This window comes from Corylus avellana, chromosome 1 (genome assembly GCF_965113065.1).
Source record: "Corylus avellana chromosome 1, dhCorAvel1.hap1.2, whole genome shotgun sequence".
NCBI lineage: Eukaryota > Viridiplantae > Streptophyta > Magnoliopsida > Fagales > Betulaceae > Corylus > Corylus avellana.
Genome location: NC_142490.1, coordinates 35,430,678 through 35,447,135, shown reverse-complemented (window position 1 = coordinate 35,447,135; position 16,458 = coordinate 35,430,678). Strand labels below are relative to the sequence as shown.

Here is a 16,458-nt window from a genome sequence, read left to right as displayed (position 1 = left end):
CAACCTTAGTATTTGCCGCTATTTAGCACTGAAAAAAAAAAAAAAATAATAATAATAATAATAATAATTAATTAATTAATTAATTAATTAATTAAATTTTAAATATTGGGGCAATGCTAGTGACCTTACATATATAATAGAAAAGATTATTTACCAAAAATTCACCTCCAATAATATGTTATTATTTCTTTTATATTAATTATTGGTGAATTTTTTCTATTTTCTATTCTTATTTTTTATAAAAAAATCAATATTTATTTTTTCCTTTTAAAGAGAACAAATTCTCGTATTAATTATTATTGAAGTTTTCTATTTCTTATTCTTATTTAAATGTTTGATCGAACAATCGACCAATCTTGGTGAATTAATTCAATTGATCGTGATAGGATCAAATGATCGATCGATCAAGGTGAATTAGTTCGATTGATCGTGATAAGAACAAATGATTGATCGAACATCCAATTGATCCTAATGAATTAGTTCGATTGATCATGATAAGATCAAATGTTCGATCAAACATCCGATCAATCTAAATGAATTAGTTCGATTGATCGTGATATGTTTAAATGATCGATTAAACATCCGATCGATCATAATGAATTAGTTCGATTGATCGTGATAGGATCAAATGTTCGATCAAACATCCGATCGATCTAAATGCTTTAGTTCGATTGATCGTGATATATTTAAATGATCGATTAAACATCCGATCGATCCTAATGAATTAGTTCGATTAATCGTGATAGGATCAGATGTTTGATCAAACATCTAATCGATCCTAATGAATTAGCTCGATTGATCTTGATAGAATCAAATGTTCGATCGATCTTACTAAATTAATTCGATTGATCGTGATAGGATCAAATTATCGGTTAAACATCCGATTGATCCTACTGAATTAATTCGATTGATCGTGATAAGATCAAATGATCGATCAAACATCCGATCGATCCAGGTAAATTAGTTGGATTGATCGTGATAGGATCAAACGATCGATCAAACATTTGATCGATCCTAAGGAATTAGTTCGATTGATCACGATATGATCAAATGATCGGTCAAACATCTGATCGATCCTTGTGAATTAGTTCGATTGATCGTGATAGGATCAAATGCTCAAATAAATATCTGATCGATCCTAATGAATTAGTTCGATTGATCGTGATAGGATTAAATGTTCGATCAAACATCCGATCGATCCTAGTGAATTAGTTCGATTGTTCGTGATATGATCAATTGATAGATCAAACTGGATATAATTGAAGGTTTGTAAGCTTTTTATATTATCTTAGTGCCTTAGTTATATTGATCTTATATTATCTTTGGATTTTGTATTATTTTATAATTAATTATAAGATAAATATCAACTTAATTATTTTTATCATAAAAATTTATTAAACGAAATTTTTTAGTTAATAGTATAATAATAAGAACATATTACAAGAGAAAAATTAAAAAAAAAATAATAATAATAAATAAAAAAATATTAAAAAATTGTAAGTATAATTTTTTTATAAAAAAAAAAAATACCTCAAATAGCGGCAACATACTTGATCGTTGCTATTTGAGATAATTAGCGGCGACTGTAGTCGCCGCTATTGAATGTACCAAATAAAATTAGCGCCATCTTTGGCGCTAATTTTCTGAAATTTTCGTACAATTTTTTTGTTTTGTTTTCTGACTCAAAGTTCCAAAATCACTCTCTCTCTCTCCTATATTGGAATTTCCCTCGGCGCACTCGTCACTGGTGCCGGCCACCTCTCTCTGATATTTTCCCCGTTCCCTCCGTCATCCATGTTCGGATCGTAAGCTAAGAGCATGCCCAGCGAGTTCGGCGAAACCCATTCGTAGCCAAATTTTACCGGGTGAACTCAAAATACCCCCACTACAGCAAGTTCAGACAAACATATCTCGCCATTTCTTTTCTTGACATTCTTAATTCCAGGTCATTCTCTCCCTCTTCGCGCAGCTCTGTTTGGTTCTATAAAATTTTGTTTGTATTCCTTTTTATGCGTCTTAATGGCCTTACAGTCTCTGCGATTTGGTGTTTGATTTTAGTTTTGGTTGACACTGCGTTGCTGCTCTGCAAAACACCGGTGGGAACACGACAAAAATACCAGTCCGCAAAATCTCTCTCTTGTAGTGGTTAGTCTTCAGACGTTTTCTTGCCATTGGAAGTCTCTCTGTATTTAGGGAAATAGGAGATTTTGATGCTTTTCTTTGTTTTTATTCTTTTCCAATGTTAATATTTGATTTTTGTCAGTGGGTTTGGTGAATCTGAGGGGAATCAGATTATCAACAAGTTTGCAGTGAGATCACCGTCGAGTTCAATGATTGCTCTATATAACTGCTACTTTCATGCCCTTAAATACACCACCCCATGTGAATTGTGTATTGACATTCCATGTAAATGCTGTGGAATATCATGTGATTTGTTTTGTTTTGGCAATTACAATCATGTGTTCTTTGATGATGTTACTCTGCTTTTAGCTTCGGGATTCAAACTTTATCCTACACATAATCTGCAATATGATTTGCTAAATAGGTTCAATCTCTGCCATCATTGCTTTTAGATTTGCTATATGATTTGTTATTCAATTTTTGAAGCATCATAATGGATGCAAGCCCTAGAACTTCAGTCTAGGTATTCACATATTTAATAAGCCAACGAGAATCCTCAATTAGAAGCTTAGCATTGGCAATTCTTTTAGACCAAGACTTTGAAGAATTTTTAACCCTTGACAGGATGAAATCTCATGGATACTCTCAGGGCCTTTGCTTGCCCCTTTGCCTCCAACATTTGGCAAAGCCTTTTCAGGGCTGAAAAGCCTTCAGACCTACAAAGCCTTCAGACCTAGCTCAATTTTTAACCAACAACTGAGCTGGCATTGATGAAGGTGTTTATACCAAAACTCAACAAATCATTCTTACTCTAGGCAGGGTAATAAATGTGTAGGGCATCTTTGTAGAATGTAAGAGTAATCACTACCAAGCCTTTGAGTAAAGAATTGTATGATTGAGCTCACTTTTGCCTATTCAGCACCAGAGCATATGTTTTACTTCTTAGTGAGTTGAATGGTAAGTTCAAACTAGACGCATGCATGCTAGGATGAACTGAAAAATAGACACCCTTCCTATAGCACCCATAATTGAGGATTAATAGAGATTTAATATGCATCAACATAACATTTTTGCCTTCTGCCCAACTATAGACATCTCATCTAATTCCTAATGATATCTGACTTCAAATATCTCAATCGACAGCCCTTCTGCATTCCTTATTGCATTTTACTTTCAAGCCACACAAAAGAAAACCTCCAATATTTTTGAACCTTTGATGACCAAATGAACTTAAAAAATGAAGAGAAAATGCTTTAAAAACACAGAAAATCAGTTATTTACCTTCCATGACTCAGGGTGGTAAAGCAAGCTTTTTAAAAAAGAAGAAGATCCATTATCACAAAACTTTCTGCATTCTTAGAGAAATTTGAGTGTAATTAATAATGAGTATGCTGAAAGTAGTGGAGAATATAGGAACTGATTCCCTATGAAAGGCCGAAAGGTCTAAAAAGTCATATCATGATATTTTAATAACCCTTTTTTTGATCCGATCATCAAGTTTCATTTACATTATTAAATCTATCACAAAAATCCGTACACCCCCTCTAAAAAGTGCTTCTTTTAGGTTTGTAATGTGATCTTAACATATCAGTCTACATAAGTGCCTCACTTTTCACTTGGGGTTAAAGAATGAAGATTTAGAATTAAGGCCGTAAACGAATCGAATTGTTCATAAACCGTTTGCGCATTGATTTTTGACTTGTGGGTTTGGAATTACGCATACAATATGTCTATTTAATTGTGATTTTAAAGGTTACAAAAAAGAAATGAGTCTTCATGTTAGCGTTACTCGTTTATTTAAGGAAAGTAAAATGCAATAAGGAATGCAGAAGGCATTTTCAGTGTGCAGAAGGCATTTTCTCTTCATTTTTTAAGTTCATTTGGTCATCAAAGGTTCAAAAATATTGGAGGTTTTCTTTTGTGTGGCTTGAAAGTAAAATGCAATAAGGAATGCAGAAGGGCTGTCGATTAATAGATATTTGAAGTCATATATCATTAGGAATTAGATGAGATGTTTTTATAAGTTGAAAATAGAAGAATGACTCTTTTGGACAAATCTGATGTGTCTTTAATAGAATAAGCAAAGAATGAAGATGTATTTTTTCCCCTAAAAGTTGGATCAACATAGGTGCTAGTTTTGCTCATTCAAATTCCATGGCTACTTATTGCATTAATTGTGCTCAAAGACAAGAAACTTCATCAAGGAAAAAGTAAAAAATGTTACAATATGTCAAGGAAATATATTTTAATCATTACAGATAATTGCATGACAAATTACTTAGAAGCATATACCTGCTGTATTTAATGCTAAAAGAAAAAAATAGACACCAATGCAATATACTACTATATTTATCCAGAAGAGTGTTCCAGTTGAACTGTATCCTACATTTTCAAGAACTGTAGAATGGGACAATCTGTAAGCCCATATCAATAACAACATTTAGCAAAAGCAGGACCACACAAGGAAGAAGTCTAGTTCAACATGCTACTCCCAGACTGGTCAAAACATAACTTTTTGTATTGGAGAAGCAAGATTTGCTACATAAAATATTTTTTTTATATATATAAAATAAATATGTCGATGAAGCAGTAGACTAGCTCTAGAAGAAGACTAAGAAGTAATTATGGTATTTATGAGATGTGGGAAAGAGTAGAGAGCAAAGCAGAGAGTGGTTGAAACTGCAGATTAGCAAAAAAGGAAGGAATGGTTGATTGGAAATTCAACAATTGAGGAGTTCTTCAATGCCTTCAATAGTCTACCATCCGCTATAAATGAAGAGGGAGTGAAAAAGAAGAGTGTTTTAAATTACTTCCTTCCCAATAGTCAAAGCAGCTCTACTCTGTAAAGAAACCTGCACAATTCTTGAAATACTCACACCCATCTTAAATAGCTTTACGGGTTTTTAAGATCTTCATTGAAGCATTATTTTGCCTATAAATTGAAAGTATAATGTTTTGATTTGGAAGCTACCCATATCGATTTTCTTTCTTCTTTTTTTGTGTGTGTTTCTGTCCATGTTCAAATAATACAAGAGATTGCTTCAGTGAAACTCATTTTTCATATGTTTGCTTTTCTTTTTCTTTTTGTTTTGTTTATTGGCTGTGTTTCCGTATCTTCTTTTCTTCTAGGTTTGTTTTTCATAGGCACAAGGATTTACAGTTTATCCATCTCTCTTTCTCTTGTGTGTGCTTGGGTGAATGAGCATCTGTCCCAACTGTTTTGTAGGATTGTTCGAGCCTTTTTGGGTGAATAAGCAAGCGAAAGCAACGTTTGAGGGAGCTTTTGTTGTATTTTGTTTAAGACTTTGTTTTGATATTATAATGATTATAACAATTTTAGTTTGTATTAGAGGATAAGAACTTCAATTAGTTTTCTGTTTAAGAACTTGGAGAGAGCTCTTGTGTGTACTTTGTTAAGAAGTTGTCTTAATATTATAAAAATTATAACAAATTTGGTTTGTGTTAGAAGGTAACAACTTCAACTAGTTTTTTGTTTAAAAACTTTGAGTTAGTGAACCTCTCTTGACATGTTTATCAAGTTGAGTAAACATTGCAAGAGAGTAATATTGTTATATAACAATATTTCATTTTTAAGTGTATACAGGATGGCACGAGTGGAAGATGTGCAAGGAGTTGTGGCGCTAAAGGACTCAAATAAAGATGGGTACGTTAAATTCAATTTAATACTAGAATAGTTCATAACTTATGGTTTCAGGTAACAATTTAATTCTATTTCTCCTATGCTTGGATCCTGGGAAAGAGTAACAATTTGTCATTCAATTACCAAATGACTTATGGTTATTTTGAGCTTGTCATTCAATTACCAAATGACTGCTGTTTACAGTTGCATAACCCTTTTTTTTTTTTGACAGCTGAACGGGTTGAATCTGCTGTTCAGGGCCTGAGAGAAGAATTTGGGGAGCAGCATGTGTGGGTACCTCCACAGGGACTTTTGAAAATTTTCTTCTGTTTTTGCTACCACTGTCATTTTTCCCTTAATGTTTTCTCCCTGGCTTAAGCTGTTGTTTTACTTCATGCTGCTGATTCTGAATCACTCCTTTCTTCACAGGGTACTAAATGTGATGTTAAAGACGGACAGGATGTGAAGGATTTAGTTGCATTTGCACAAGGAGAACTGAAATACATTGACATATGGGTATTAATTCTAGATCTTTTCCTCTTTGTTACTCTATTTGCTTAATGTTAAATTCTAGTTATTTCTCTTAAGCTGGTTAAAATCATGGGTTAGTTTTTCTTGCTGATTATAAATTTGTGCTTGGTGTTAAAAATGATTTTTAGCTGGATATTTATGGGTTTACCGGATAGTTTGAGATTTATGACTTATTCGTATATAATGACGCATGCTGCTATCTATGGGTATAGGATTACTTGCTGAATGACATGAAGTTAGCCTGAACAGTCTTTTGAACAGTTAGAGGAGCATAAATCTTTCGAATAATCATGAAGAACTGAAAGATGATAAGTCATAGTCTAGCAAAATAATCGGTCAAGAAAATAATTCTTCAGCTAGTGGTCCTCCGTATATGCTCTGTTTTTCATGGTATTGAGTGGGATTGTATTTTTTTTTTTTTTCTTCTTTCTCTTAGGAATCTCAGTCATGGATTAGGTGTGTGTTTGATTATGTGTTTATATACCTGTTGGGCCTCTCCACCTACAAACTTAAGCTTTTGGGTTAATGCTTTAACATGGTATTAAAGCTCGGTTTGTTTGTTCTTGGACTCCATGTCAAAGGCCTGTTTATCTTTGTTTTCATTTTGATTGGGTAATTGGACGAATTTGTCTCTGTTTGGAATGTTAGTGTATCCACAACTCTTGATTGCGTGTGTGCTTTATATGGGTTAATGTATTTTGTTGGCCTCTTGAACCACTAGTTTAGCATTTGGTTTAGATGCTTTAAAACTTTCAATTTTGCCCATTTTGGATCGATGCTAAGATTCAAATTGAAAACCCATTTGTGAATGAGTTCATCCAAAATTGCTCTTTTTCTTTTTTCTGTTACTGTTTTTTAACTTTTGATGTGCTACTTTGAGCAGATTTAGTTCTGTGTTTACGACTTACCCTATGTTGAGAATGATGCAGATTAATAACGCAGGATCAAATGCATATAGCTATAAACCACTGGCAGAAGCTTCAGATGAAGATCTTATGTGAGCTTCCGTACACTTTTCTATCCCCTGTTAATGGCCAGCTTCTGAGTTATTTATAATATGGACTCTTTCTGTGCAGTGAAGTTGTAACTACAAACACCCTTGGTTTGATGATATGTTGCCGAGAGGTATAATTGTTTTTTCTTAAGTGGCCTGTCGAAGATATATTGTCACATGTGCATGTTGATTGATCCTTCAGGCAATAAAGATGATGTTAAACCAGCATCGAGGGGGTCATATTTTCAACATTGATGGGGCTGGTTCAGATGGAAGACCAACACCTAGGTACCCTTTTAGCTTACTTCAGTGTTACTCTCTAAACCAGCTAAAAAAATTTGATTGCTATTTTGTCTTTCTCATGCTGCTGCTTACCTTTTGCAGCCTATTAGTTTGGTTAGACAATGCACATAATATGATGGTCCTACTAATCTAATGATGCCCTTTCTTTTTTTTTTTTTTTTTTTTTTTTCCGGGGGGAATTTAAAAATATCACAGTAAAGAACATGGAGGGGGTGATATATGATGTAATTTGATTTATTTTGTTTACAGATCCTCTATAAGACTTGTTAAAACCTGCACCTCGGCATTTAAGTAGGTGTTGGTGGTTACCAAGTTGATATGGTGAGTTGGTGTCCCCAGTACAGACTTAATATCCATCTAGGTCCTGTAATTACCATTGTTAACGTTCATATTGGCTATTGGTTTTCTAGGGATTTGACCATCATTTCTAGTGGGAAAGTTGTCTCTTGTCAGTGTGACTGTGATGTGTAGCACTACATTTTTCCATTTATGTACTAATCTTTGATACATGGCATTTGTAAACAAGTATGTCCCCCAGAAAGCAGAAACATATGGTACATTTCTGCTGATCCAAATATATATGAAGCTTAATGTTCAGCTCATGTTCATTAAAGGGCTTTTCTTTGATTCAATGAAAATGGAAAAGAAAGAATTTCTTAGTTGTTTTCATACTGGGAGAAAATTGTGGGGAAAATTGTGGCAAAAGCCAATTATCCACCCTATGGGATTGATTTCCCCTAGGGGCCTACGGGAAGGTTTACCAACGGTCGTAATATCGTCGATTTCATTGGTCTGCATTTTGCTCTTTTTCATTACATTATTATTATATTATATGGTACGGTTGCCAAAGTATGATATATATATATATATATATGTGCTTTTTTTTTTTTTTTTTTTTTTTTTTTTCCAATAGCGGCGACCCTTAGGTTGCCGCTATTGAGTTTCTATTTTTTAATTCATTAGCGGCAACTCCTAAGTTGCCGCTAATTACAAACAAATAGCGGCAACTTTCAGTTGCCGCTAATGATAGAGGAATAGCGGCAACTTTAAGTTGCCGCTATTGACCTTTTCCATTTTTTTTTTAATTTTCTTACTATAGTCGCCGGTAATACTGGATAAATAGCGGCAACTACGGGTTGCCGCTAATGATAGAGCAATAGCGGCAACTCCAAGTTGCCGCTATTGACTTTTTTAATTTTAATTTTTTTAATTTTCCTATATCATTAGCGGCGACTTTATGTCGCCGCTAATGACATACAAATAGCGGCAACTTTAAGGTTGCCGCTAATGATATACAATAGCGGCAACCTTAGAACCATTTTGAACCATTTTTTCCGGCAAAAAAAAATGTATTAGCGGCAACTCTAAGTCGCCGCTAATGACATACAAATAGCGGCAACGTTGAAAGTCGCCGGTATTTAGCTTCACCGTCCACTTACTACCAACCACCAAATAGCGACCGCGAGTCGCCGGTATTTGTGAATAGCGGCAAGTTTTTCCTCATTAGCGGCAACTTGGAGTCGCCGCTAATGACCATAATTTTTGTAGTGACTAAAACTAACTGAATATTATCCGGTTCAAGGATCATGTTCCCTTTGTTGGGGCTCCTCACCACTCTTTGTTAGTTGTTGCTCTCTCTCTCTCTCTCTCTCTCTCTCTCTCTTTCAATGGGTTGCAATTTATTTTCGTTTTGGACAAAATTTTTCTTCAAATTGAGTTGGACAGAATAAGGACAAATGACACATGTGCATATCATGTGTTTAAAAGATACATGTTATTTTTATAGACTGAGTTAAAAGAAATTCCTCCATTCTAATTTAGAGAAAAACTGTGGTTTGATTTTTGCCTCCCAATAGAGATTGGCTATAGCTAGTGTCCCCCGTTCTAGACTATGAAAATTGCCACATCCATATCTGATGTCCTTTCCCTTCCCCAATATATCCAAGTGGAGCTCTCCTTCAGTCACTTCGGCTTAGTCATTCTCAATATCAATGCAATCTTTCCTGCTATATTCTTTCCCTTGCAGGAAAAGTTTCTCGGAGCAGCCTATCCTTAGCCTGCCCTTTCTTGGCTGCATGCTAAGAAGCCTTTAGGGCAGGCCAGTTATTTGGGCCACCAACTGTGCTTTTTAGAACGTTGTTTTGACTCTACTTGGGTAATTGTTGAGACCCAAAAACATATCCTCGAGCAATCCGCAGCCATTTATTGTGAAAACTACATAGATAAATGATCTGCAACGACATAGCTGTCTAAACCTCCTAACAACATTGTTGTCAAATATAAACTCCACGATGAACTTTTCTTAGAATCCCCTCAATTTATTGAGTACACGTTGAAAAAAAAAAACATTCAAAGCAAACTCTACTCCTACGATACAGGTAGTTGTATCTGATGATAACCTTTATTTGTATAAAACTACTAAATAGATAAACATATAATCTCTATGAAGACTAAGTTGGCAGCAATTCTCGCAAGTTCTCTTTAGTAAGTTGGTATCCTTCATAAATTTGTCTCCTATTGCAATCTAATCTCTATTACCGTAACAGTCTCACACGAGACAAACAAAGCTTTTCAAACAGCTCAACCAGCTAAAAGAAAGGGGAAGAAAAAAAAGATAGAGAAGGGGTTCCTTAATTTATTCGAAATGGCAACCGTGGACATCACCATCAAATCTGCAAATGCTGGATAGCTGTTTGGACGTCCTTATCCCCTCTGCCACTGCAATTAAGCACAACCTTAATTCCATTTGGAAGAGTAGAGCACAGCTGTTCCAAATAAGCCAATGCATGGGATGTCTCCAGAGCACAACCTTAAACGCTGCATATACAAAATAAATCAATTTAAAAAAAAAAAAAAAAAAAAATGAAGCCTAAGAGCAACTTCAACATGGGACAATAGGGAAACTACTGGCATGGCCCAACACCTCCTCAAGTTTATACAATTCCAACAAGACAATTAAGATTATTTTCCAACAGCAGGGGAGAAATTTTGTATCACTGCCTTCGGAAATGTATGTAATCCACTGTCTAAACTGTCTTTAACACAAATCCAACACCTAAACCATTTTAACAGGTCTTCTGAAAATAACCCATTTATGTAGAGACAGATCGATGCAAACAAATTTTTAGCAAGATGTATTTGTCAGATCATCAATTGTAAGTCAAACATGACAAGATTGCTGCAAACTCAACAAGATGAACAGAATAAGATTTTTTTTTTTTTTTTTTTTGCAAAAAATGCAAAATTAAGATCAACATTTTCAATAGCCGACAAGGTTTCCATCATGTTGGGTCATATTTTTCCAACAAATAAACAATAATACAGGACCCTCAACACCTGTCACCAATGAGTCAACAAATCAATAGTTTATTTATTTAACAAACAGCATAGACACATGACTTCACTCAAATAAATTAACCAACTATGCTAACACCAAGCATCAGTGTCATTACCACCATGAATCACTTTGCCCATATGATACATCATGGATCCTCAACAACCGATATCATCAAACAGCACCATATCACCTTCCACTAAGGTGGACAAGCCCTATAAAAGGGAACCTCCACACTATTCTAAAGGGTTGGCTCTTTAATCTCTGAATTTCTTTCTTACTTAAGCTCTTATTATTCAAACACATCACTGACTTAAGCATCGGAGAGTCTTCGCGGCACCCAGTCCGAAGACCCTTTGACGATCTTACTATTTTATAGGAGCTGAAGATCAAAGACGCCAGGGTCTTCTCAGATAAATTCAACGAAGTGCAGAGCTCAAGAAACTCGAGAAAAAAGAAAAAATCACTGTTCACTAACATATACGTCATATCTTTTTTCTTTATTGTGTAAGGCAACTCAGAAAGGGGCAGAAAATATCTCTGACACGTTATACGTGCCCTTTAGAAGAAAAAGAAGAGTGTTATGCGGTGGGTCTTAAAAAAGAAAGCCTGTAGCAAAGAAAAGAAAGAAAAAAAAATTTAGTTGTTTCTTAATTTGTGTGCATCCACACACAAAACTGCATAATATCAGGCACTAAGAAAAGATATTTTGTATATCTTTAATTCTTTATATTGTAAATTTCATAATTTACAAATATGCCCAAGTTTCGCTAGCAACAGTCGGTTTTGCTTTACTTCGATCGCTGAATCTGCCAGGAATTTGGAGAAGGTTCTCCGACGAGCTTCATCGGTAAAGCTAGATGAAACTATGCAACTTCTTTCCGACGATGAGTGGCAATCACCAAGTAGCTCTCGAAACATGTCAGCTCCATCACTGAAAGTTTGCACAGACTGTGTTGACCCTATATCAGATTTGCCGTAGACTCGCATTAAGATCGCCAGATCTCCCCAAACTCAGTGTCACCGAGCATGGAAGGATCACAAAGGAGTTACTTTCTCAAGGTTGCGACGCAATCTAACCTCAGAAAATGCTATCGCTGAGATTGTCAAGTCTGCCTCGGTAAAGTGCAGCTATTACCGAGCTTACCTCGGTGAAAACTGCCATCGCCGAACTTGCCCCAGACAAGTGTTATAAATTGCCGAGCTTTCTTCGGTCAAGGCTCAAACAACCTCGTCTGCAAACTAGCAAAATTGCCGAAATTTGCCTACTCACCAAGCTTACCTCGAACCGTGGGTTGGGTTCGCCATCTTCTGACTCAAGCTAGCCAAGCTTGCCACATCATCAGGCCTCGCTCCTCAGATGCGCAACAGAAGCGACGACCAATGCTCGGATTCATTGATTTTCTCCAGAGCCGATCCTCGGTTCACCGAGTGAGCATCACCATCCTTGGTTCACCGAGAATGGAAAGGCTATTATCGGACCACCAAGACCGAGCATTGCTCACGACCGTCAGCCGAGCACCATCACTATTGCCACATCGCCGAACCTTCCTCGGATGAAATTACAATCGCCAAGCTTGCCTCGGTGAAATACTGCAACTACCGAGCTTGTCTCGGTTAAGCATCAATGCCGTGAGTTTGCTTCGGATCGTGTGCCAAATTTGAACGAGTTATCAGGTCTGTCTGTTATTTCGTCTAACCGACCTCTCTTCAAAGCTTCGCCATACTCAGTTCACTAAGATCGAGCTTTGCTATATTCGGTTCACCAAGACAGTGAAGCTATCTTCGGGGTTACAAACCCGAACTTTGTCATTCTCAGACTGTAAGTTACGGACCCAGTCTCGACACAGACAGAATTCCAACATGGGATCTCCGAGTCGCCAACCCAGCTTCGGTTCCGTCTTACAGACCCAGCCATGGGTTCATCTGAACGAGTTCTGGCCCAAACTCGGTTTCATATCACCTTGAGAATCTCCGGATTTCACATTCAAATGTCTGCAAACAGATTCAGTAAACTTATATTCGGTTCACCGAGGCTGAGCTTTTCTCATGATTCAGCAAACCCATACCTGGTTCATCACCATTCTCAGTTCATCAGACCATGAGGCCATCTTCGGGTTAACAAGACCGAGCCTCGCAATCCTCGAACTGCCAAGACTTGACATTTTCCACAATCGCCATGACCGAGCTTGTCTCGAATCGTGAGTCAGTGGGATCAAGCCTTGCCATCCTCGAAATTGCCAAAACTGCCGAGCTTGCTTTGATAGAGCAATGCCATCACCAAGCCTAGCTAGCCAAATGACATCACTGCCAAGCTTGCCTCGACCAGGCATCACCATGGCTCAGCATGCTCCGAACCATAAGTTAGCTTGGGTTCAGCATTTTGCCTTGCCTCACCAGCAACGCCAGAGCCCAGCAGACCAGCCCGCGAACCAGCAAGGTCGCCGAGTCTACCAAGCATCATCAACGACAGTGTCGCCGGACCCCAGTGAAGAAGGAGAAACTGAGATGATGCCCCTACAAGGTCGCTAGCTGCGCCACCATTCAGTCCCAACAGTGAGCTTGAAGGCTCACTGCGAATCTGCAACACCGCTAGCGACCCCGCAGTTTCATCAGTGAATTCTGCAGCAGCCTTCTTGGTGAGCTTCGGACAAGCAACCCCGACTTAAACTCGAAAAACCGAGGATCCGAACAACAGAGAATCCGAGGATCAGAAAAATCGAGGATCAGCAAATCCGAGGATCCGGAAGTCCGAGAATAAGCAAAATCCAAGAAAAAAAAAAAATCTGAGCTTCACTCCGCCTCATTATGGCCGAGCTTTGCTGTGCCTTACTATTGCCTAGCTCTACCAAGCCTCACCACATCTTCGAGAATGGGGGTATCTGATTTGAAGAAAGGCATTGGAGCACAACATCCCAAGGAGTCCAAAGTGAAAGCACTCCAACAGCTATAAAATGCTGAACACCTCAAGCAGCCAACAAGTCACTATACTTACACTTGGAAAATATAGCTGAACTAAGCGCTTTTTCGAGAGTCACACTTGGAAATATAGCTGTAAAAGTGCTTTCCAACCCTTCGGTGAAATATAGCTAGAAAATTTTCCCGAGCTTAGGTCGGTGAAATATCAACAAGGCGCTTTCCCGAGGAAGAGTTCGAAAATATAGCTGAACAAAGCGTTTTTCGAACTAAACCTTTACATAAAGGTTAACCTTAGTGAAATATAGCAAAGGCGCTTTCCTGAGTATAACTCGAAGAAATATAGCCTACGTGCTTTCCCAAGGCAAAAGTCATCAGTGAAATATAGCTGAACAAAGCGCTTTCTTGAGGCACCACTTAGCGAAATATAGCAGTGGCGCTTTCCTGAGTTTAACTCGGAGAAATATAGCCAAAGCACTTTCCTAATGCAAAAGTCCTCAATGAAATATAGCTGAACAAAGCGCTTTCTTGAGGCACTACTTAGAGAAATATAGCCACGGCGCTTTCCCGAGTTTAACTCGGAGAAATATAGCCAAAACGCTTTCCTAAGGCAGAGATCGAAAAAAAAAAAGCTAAAGAAAGCGTTTTCCCGAGACTGAGTATCATGCAAAACAATCACAAAAATTAAACTTTTAAGTTTAATTTTAAAGATTGTAAAAATAAAAGGGAACAAGCAAGACAATAAAAATCAAGCAAAGACCTTCCTTACATCAAGCATCCTTAAACATAAGATTCCCATGGTTTATTAATTGAACTTATAACCTATGGGAATCGGGGGTAACTGTTGGGTCATATTTTCCCAACAAATAAACAATAATACAGAACCCTCAACACCTGTCACCAATGAGTCAATAGATCCATAATTTATTTATTTAACAAACAGCATAGACACATGACTTCACTCAAATAAATTAACCAACTATGCTAACATCAAGCACCAGGTGTCATTACCACCATGAATCACTTTGCCCATATGATACATCATGGATCCTCAGCAATCGATATCATCAAACAGCACCATATCACCTTCCACTAAGGTGGACACGTGGACTCTCAGTTAACAATCTGCTACCAAACCCCTATAAAAGGGGACCTCCACACTATTCTAAAGGGCTGGCTCTTTAATCTCTGAATTTCTTTCTTACTTAAGCTCTTATTATTCAAACACATCACTGACTTAAGTATCGGAGAGCCTTCGCGGTACCCAGCCCAGAGACCCCTTGACGCTCCTACTATTTTATAGGAGCTGAAGATCAGAGACGCCAGAAAGAACGAAGATCACACCATTCGGAGACTGTTGTACGGGAAAATCGTGCATCAACACATCATAACCATGTTCGTTCAACAAATAATCTGTGTTATAGAATAGGGTGGGAAAAAGACATCCAGAAATGCAATATCTTTAATGGTTTTCAAGTTTATCTCAACTTCAAATACATAAGAAGGAAGAGGATCAATCATGAGCTAGCTAGAGGACTTTCTTTTGCAAGAAGAACAGAAATGACTGAAGAGCTAATGAATTACGGAAGGGCACAAGAAATTGATGGTCAAAACAAATACGTGATGGTGTATTGGTGGATTCTACATATCAAGCTTCAAACGCTAACAGTAGCAAAAAAAGACATGACACATTCCCACATCAACGGAGAATGTCATGTATAAAAACATAGTCAGTAAACAATTGAAACAAGAATTTTTTTTTTTTTTATCAGCAAAGATGACATAACTCCCCCCTCCAAAAAAAAAAAAGAATAAAACAGAAAGTGTAAAGAAGATGCCATACCTTCCACTGCTTCCTCATCCGTGACGTTGTAATATTCAGCACGTCCTGTATCTTTCAAATAACTATGCTCCTGTCCAACCCCAGGATAATCCAAGCTAAGCCAGAAAGTAAAGATGTAGAATTAGAAAGAATACAATATGAAGCCACACCAAAAGTTATATTGAAAATATCAATTAATTGTCTTACCCTGCACTTAAGGAATGAGGTTCTACTATTTGACCATCTTCATCCTGTAATAAATAGCTCATAGCTCCATGCAAAACCCCAACTTCCCCTTTTGTCAAAGTGCCAGCATGCTTACCACTGTCCAATCCAAACCCTGCAGCTTCCACACCAATCAACCTAACATCCTTGTCATCAATGAACTCATGGAAGAGTCCCATGGCATTCGAACCTCCGCCAACGCATGCTACTAGAATCTCTGGCATCCCTCCCCACTTTTCTAGTGCTTGTTTTCTGGTTTCTTTACCAATCACAGCATGGAACTCTCGAACCATCATGGGGTACGGGAGTGGCCCAGCAACAGAGCCCAAAATATAGTCGGTTGCCTCCATGTTAGTTACCCAGTCCCTCTAACCTGGTTCATAATTTAAATTTTGTAAGAGCAGTTTTGTATATAACAAAGAAGGATAAATGCACCACAAAAATCCATTTAATCCTTTTATGGTAAATACTACAAGTACTAATACATCAGGCAGTCTTTCCATCCCAAGAAACTAAAAATGATTTAATGGTGGCATTTTAAAATGAAGCAAGGAAATTAATTTTGACCCAAA

General features: G+C 37.2%; 1 protein-coding gene and 1 pseudogene across 6 annotated transcripts; one reads left to right on the top strand and one right to left on the bottom strand.

Moving 5' to 3' along the window:
- Positions 1-2,067: 2,067 nt before the first annotated feature.
- LOC132179603 (chlorophyll(ide) b reductase NOL, chloroplastic) lies at positions 2,068-8,096 on the top strand. Of its 5 annotated transcripts, none has more exons than XM_088510981.1 (8): positions 2,071-2,145; positions 2,746-2,897; positions 5,726-5,785; positions 5,994-6,055; positions 6,191-6,277; positions 7,222-7,289; positions 7,369-7,417; positions 7,489-7,767. In XM_088510981.1, the coding sequence occupies exons 3-8, from the start codon at positions 5,782-5,784 to the stop codon at positions 7,720-7,722; spliced, it is 504 nt and encodes a 167-aa protein (XP_088367107.1). In that variant the 5' UTR covers positions 2,071-2,145; positions 2,746-2,897; positions 5,726-5,781; the 3' UTR covers positions 7,723-7,767. The 5 variants fall into 5 exon arrangements, with proteins under 5 accessions (XP_088367108.1, XP_088367107.1, XP_088367105.1 ...); XM_088510979.1 differs by having other exon boundaries at positions 5,717-5,785; XM_088510983.1 differs by lacking the exon at positions 2,746-2,897 and adding an exon at positions 7,839-8,096 and having other exon boundaries at positions 2,074-2,145; positions 5,348-5,785; positions 7,489-7,574.
- Positions 8,097-9,889: 1,793 nt separating this feature from the next.
- LOC132168563 (tryptophan synthase beta chain 2, chloroplastic pseudogene) lies at positions 9,890-16,236 on the bottom strand (annotated as a pseudogene). Its single transcript, XR_015911777.1, has 3 exons — positions 15,869-16,236; positions 15,683-15,777; positions 9,890-10,406 (listed from the first exon to the last, which is right to left on the bottom strand). The product of XR_015911777.1 is annotated as a tryptophan synthase beta chain 2, chloroplastic pseudogene (transcript).
- Between the last annotated feature and the right edge of the window lie 222 nt (positions 16,237-16,458).

What these genes read in the sequence shown, in the direction of transcription:
- LOC132179603 (XM_088510982.1), top strand. An exon ending in GCTTCAGATGAAGATCTTAT is followed by an intron (nt 7,290 to 7,368) that starts GTGAGCTTCCGT and finishes CTTTCTGTGCAG; the next exon opens with TGAAGTTGTAACTACAAACA. An exon ending in TGATGATATGTTGCCGAGAG is followed by an intron (nt 7,418 to 7,488) that starts GTATAATTGTTT and finishes TTGATCCTTCAG; the next exon opens with GCAATAAAGATGATGTTAAA.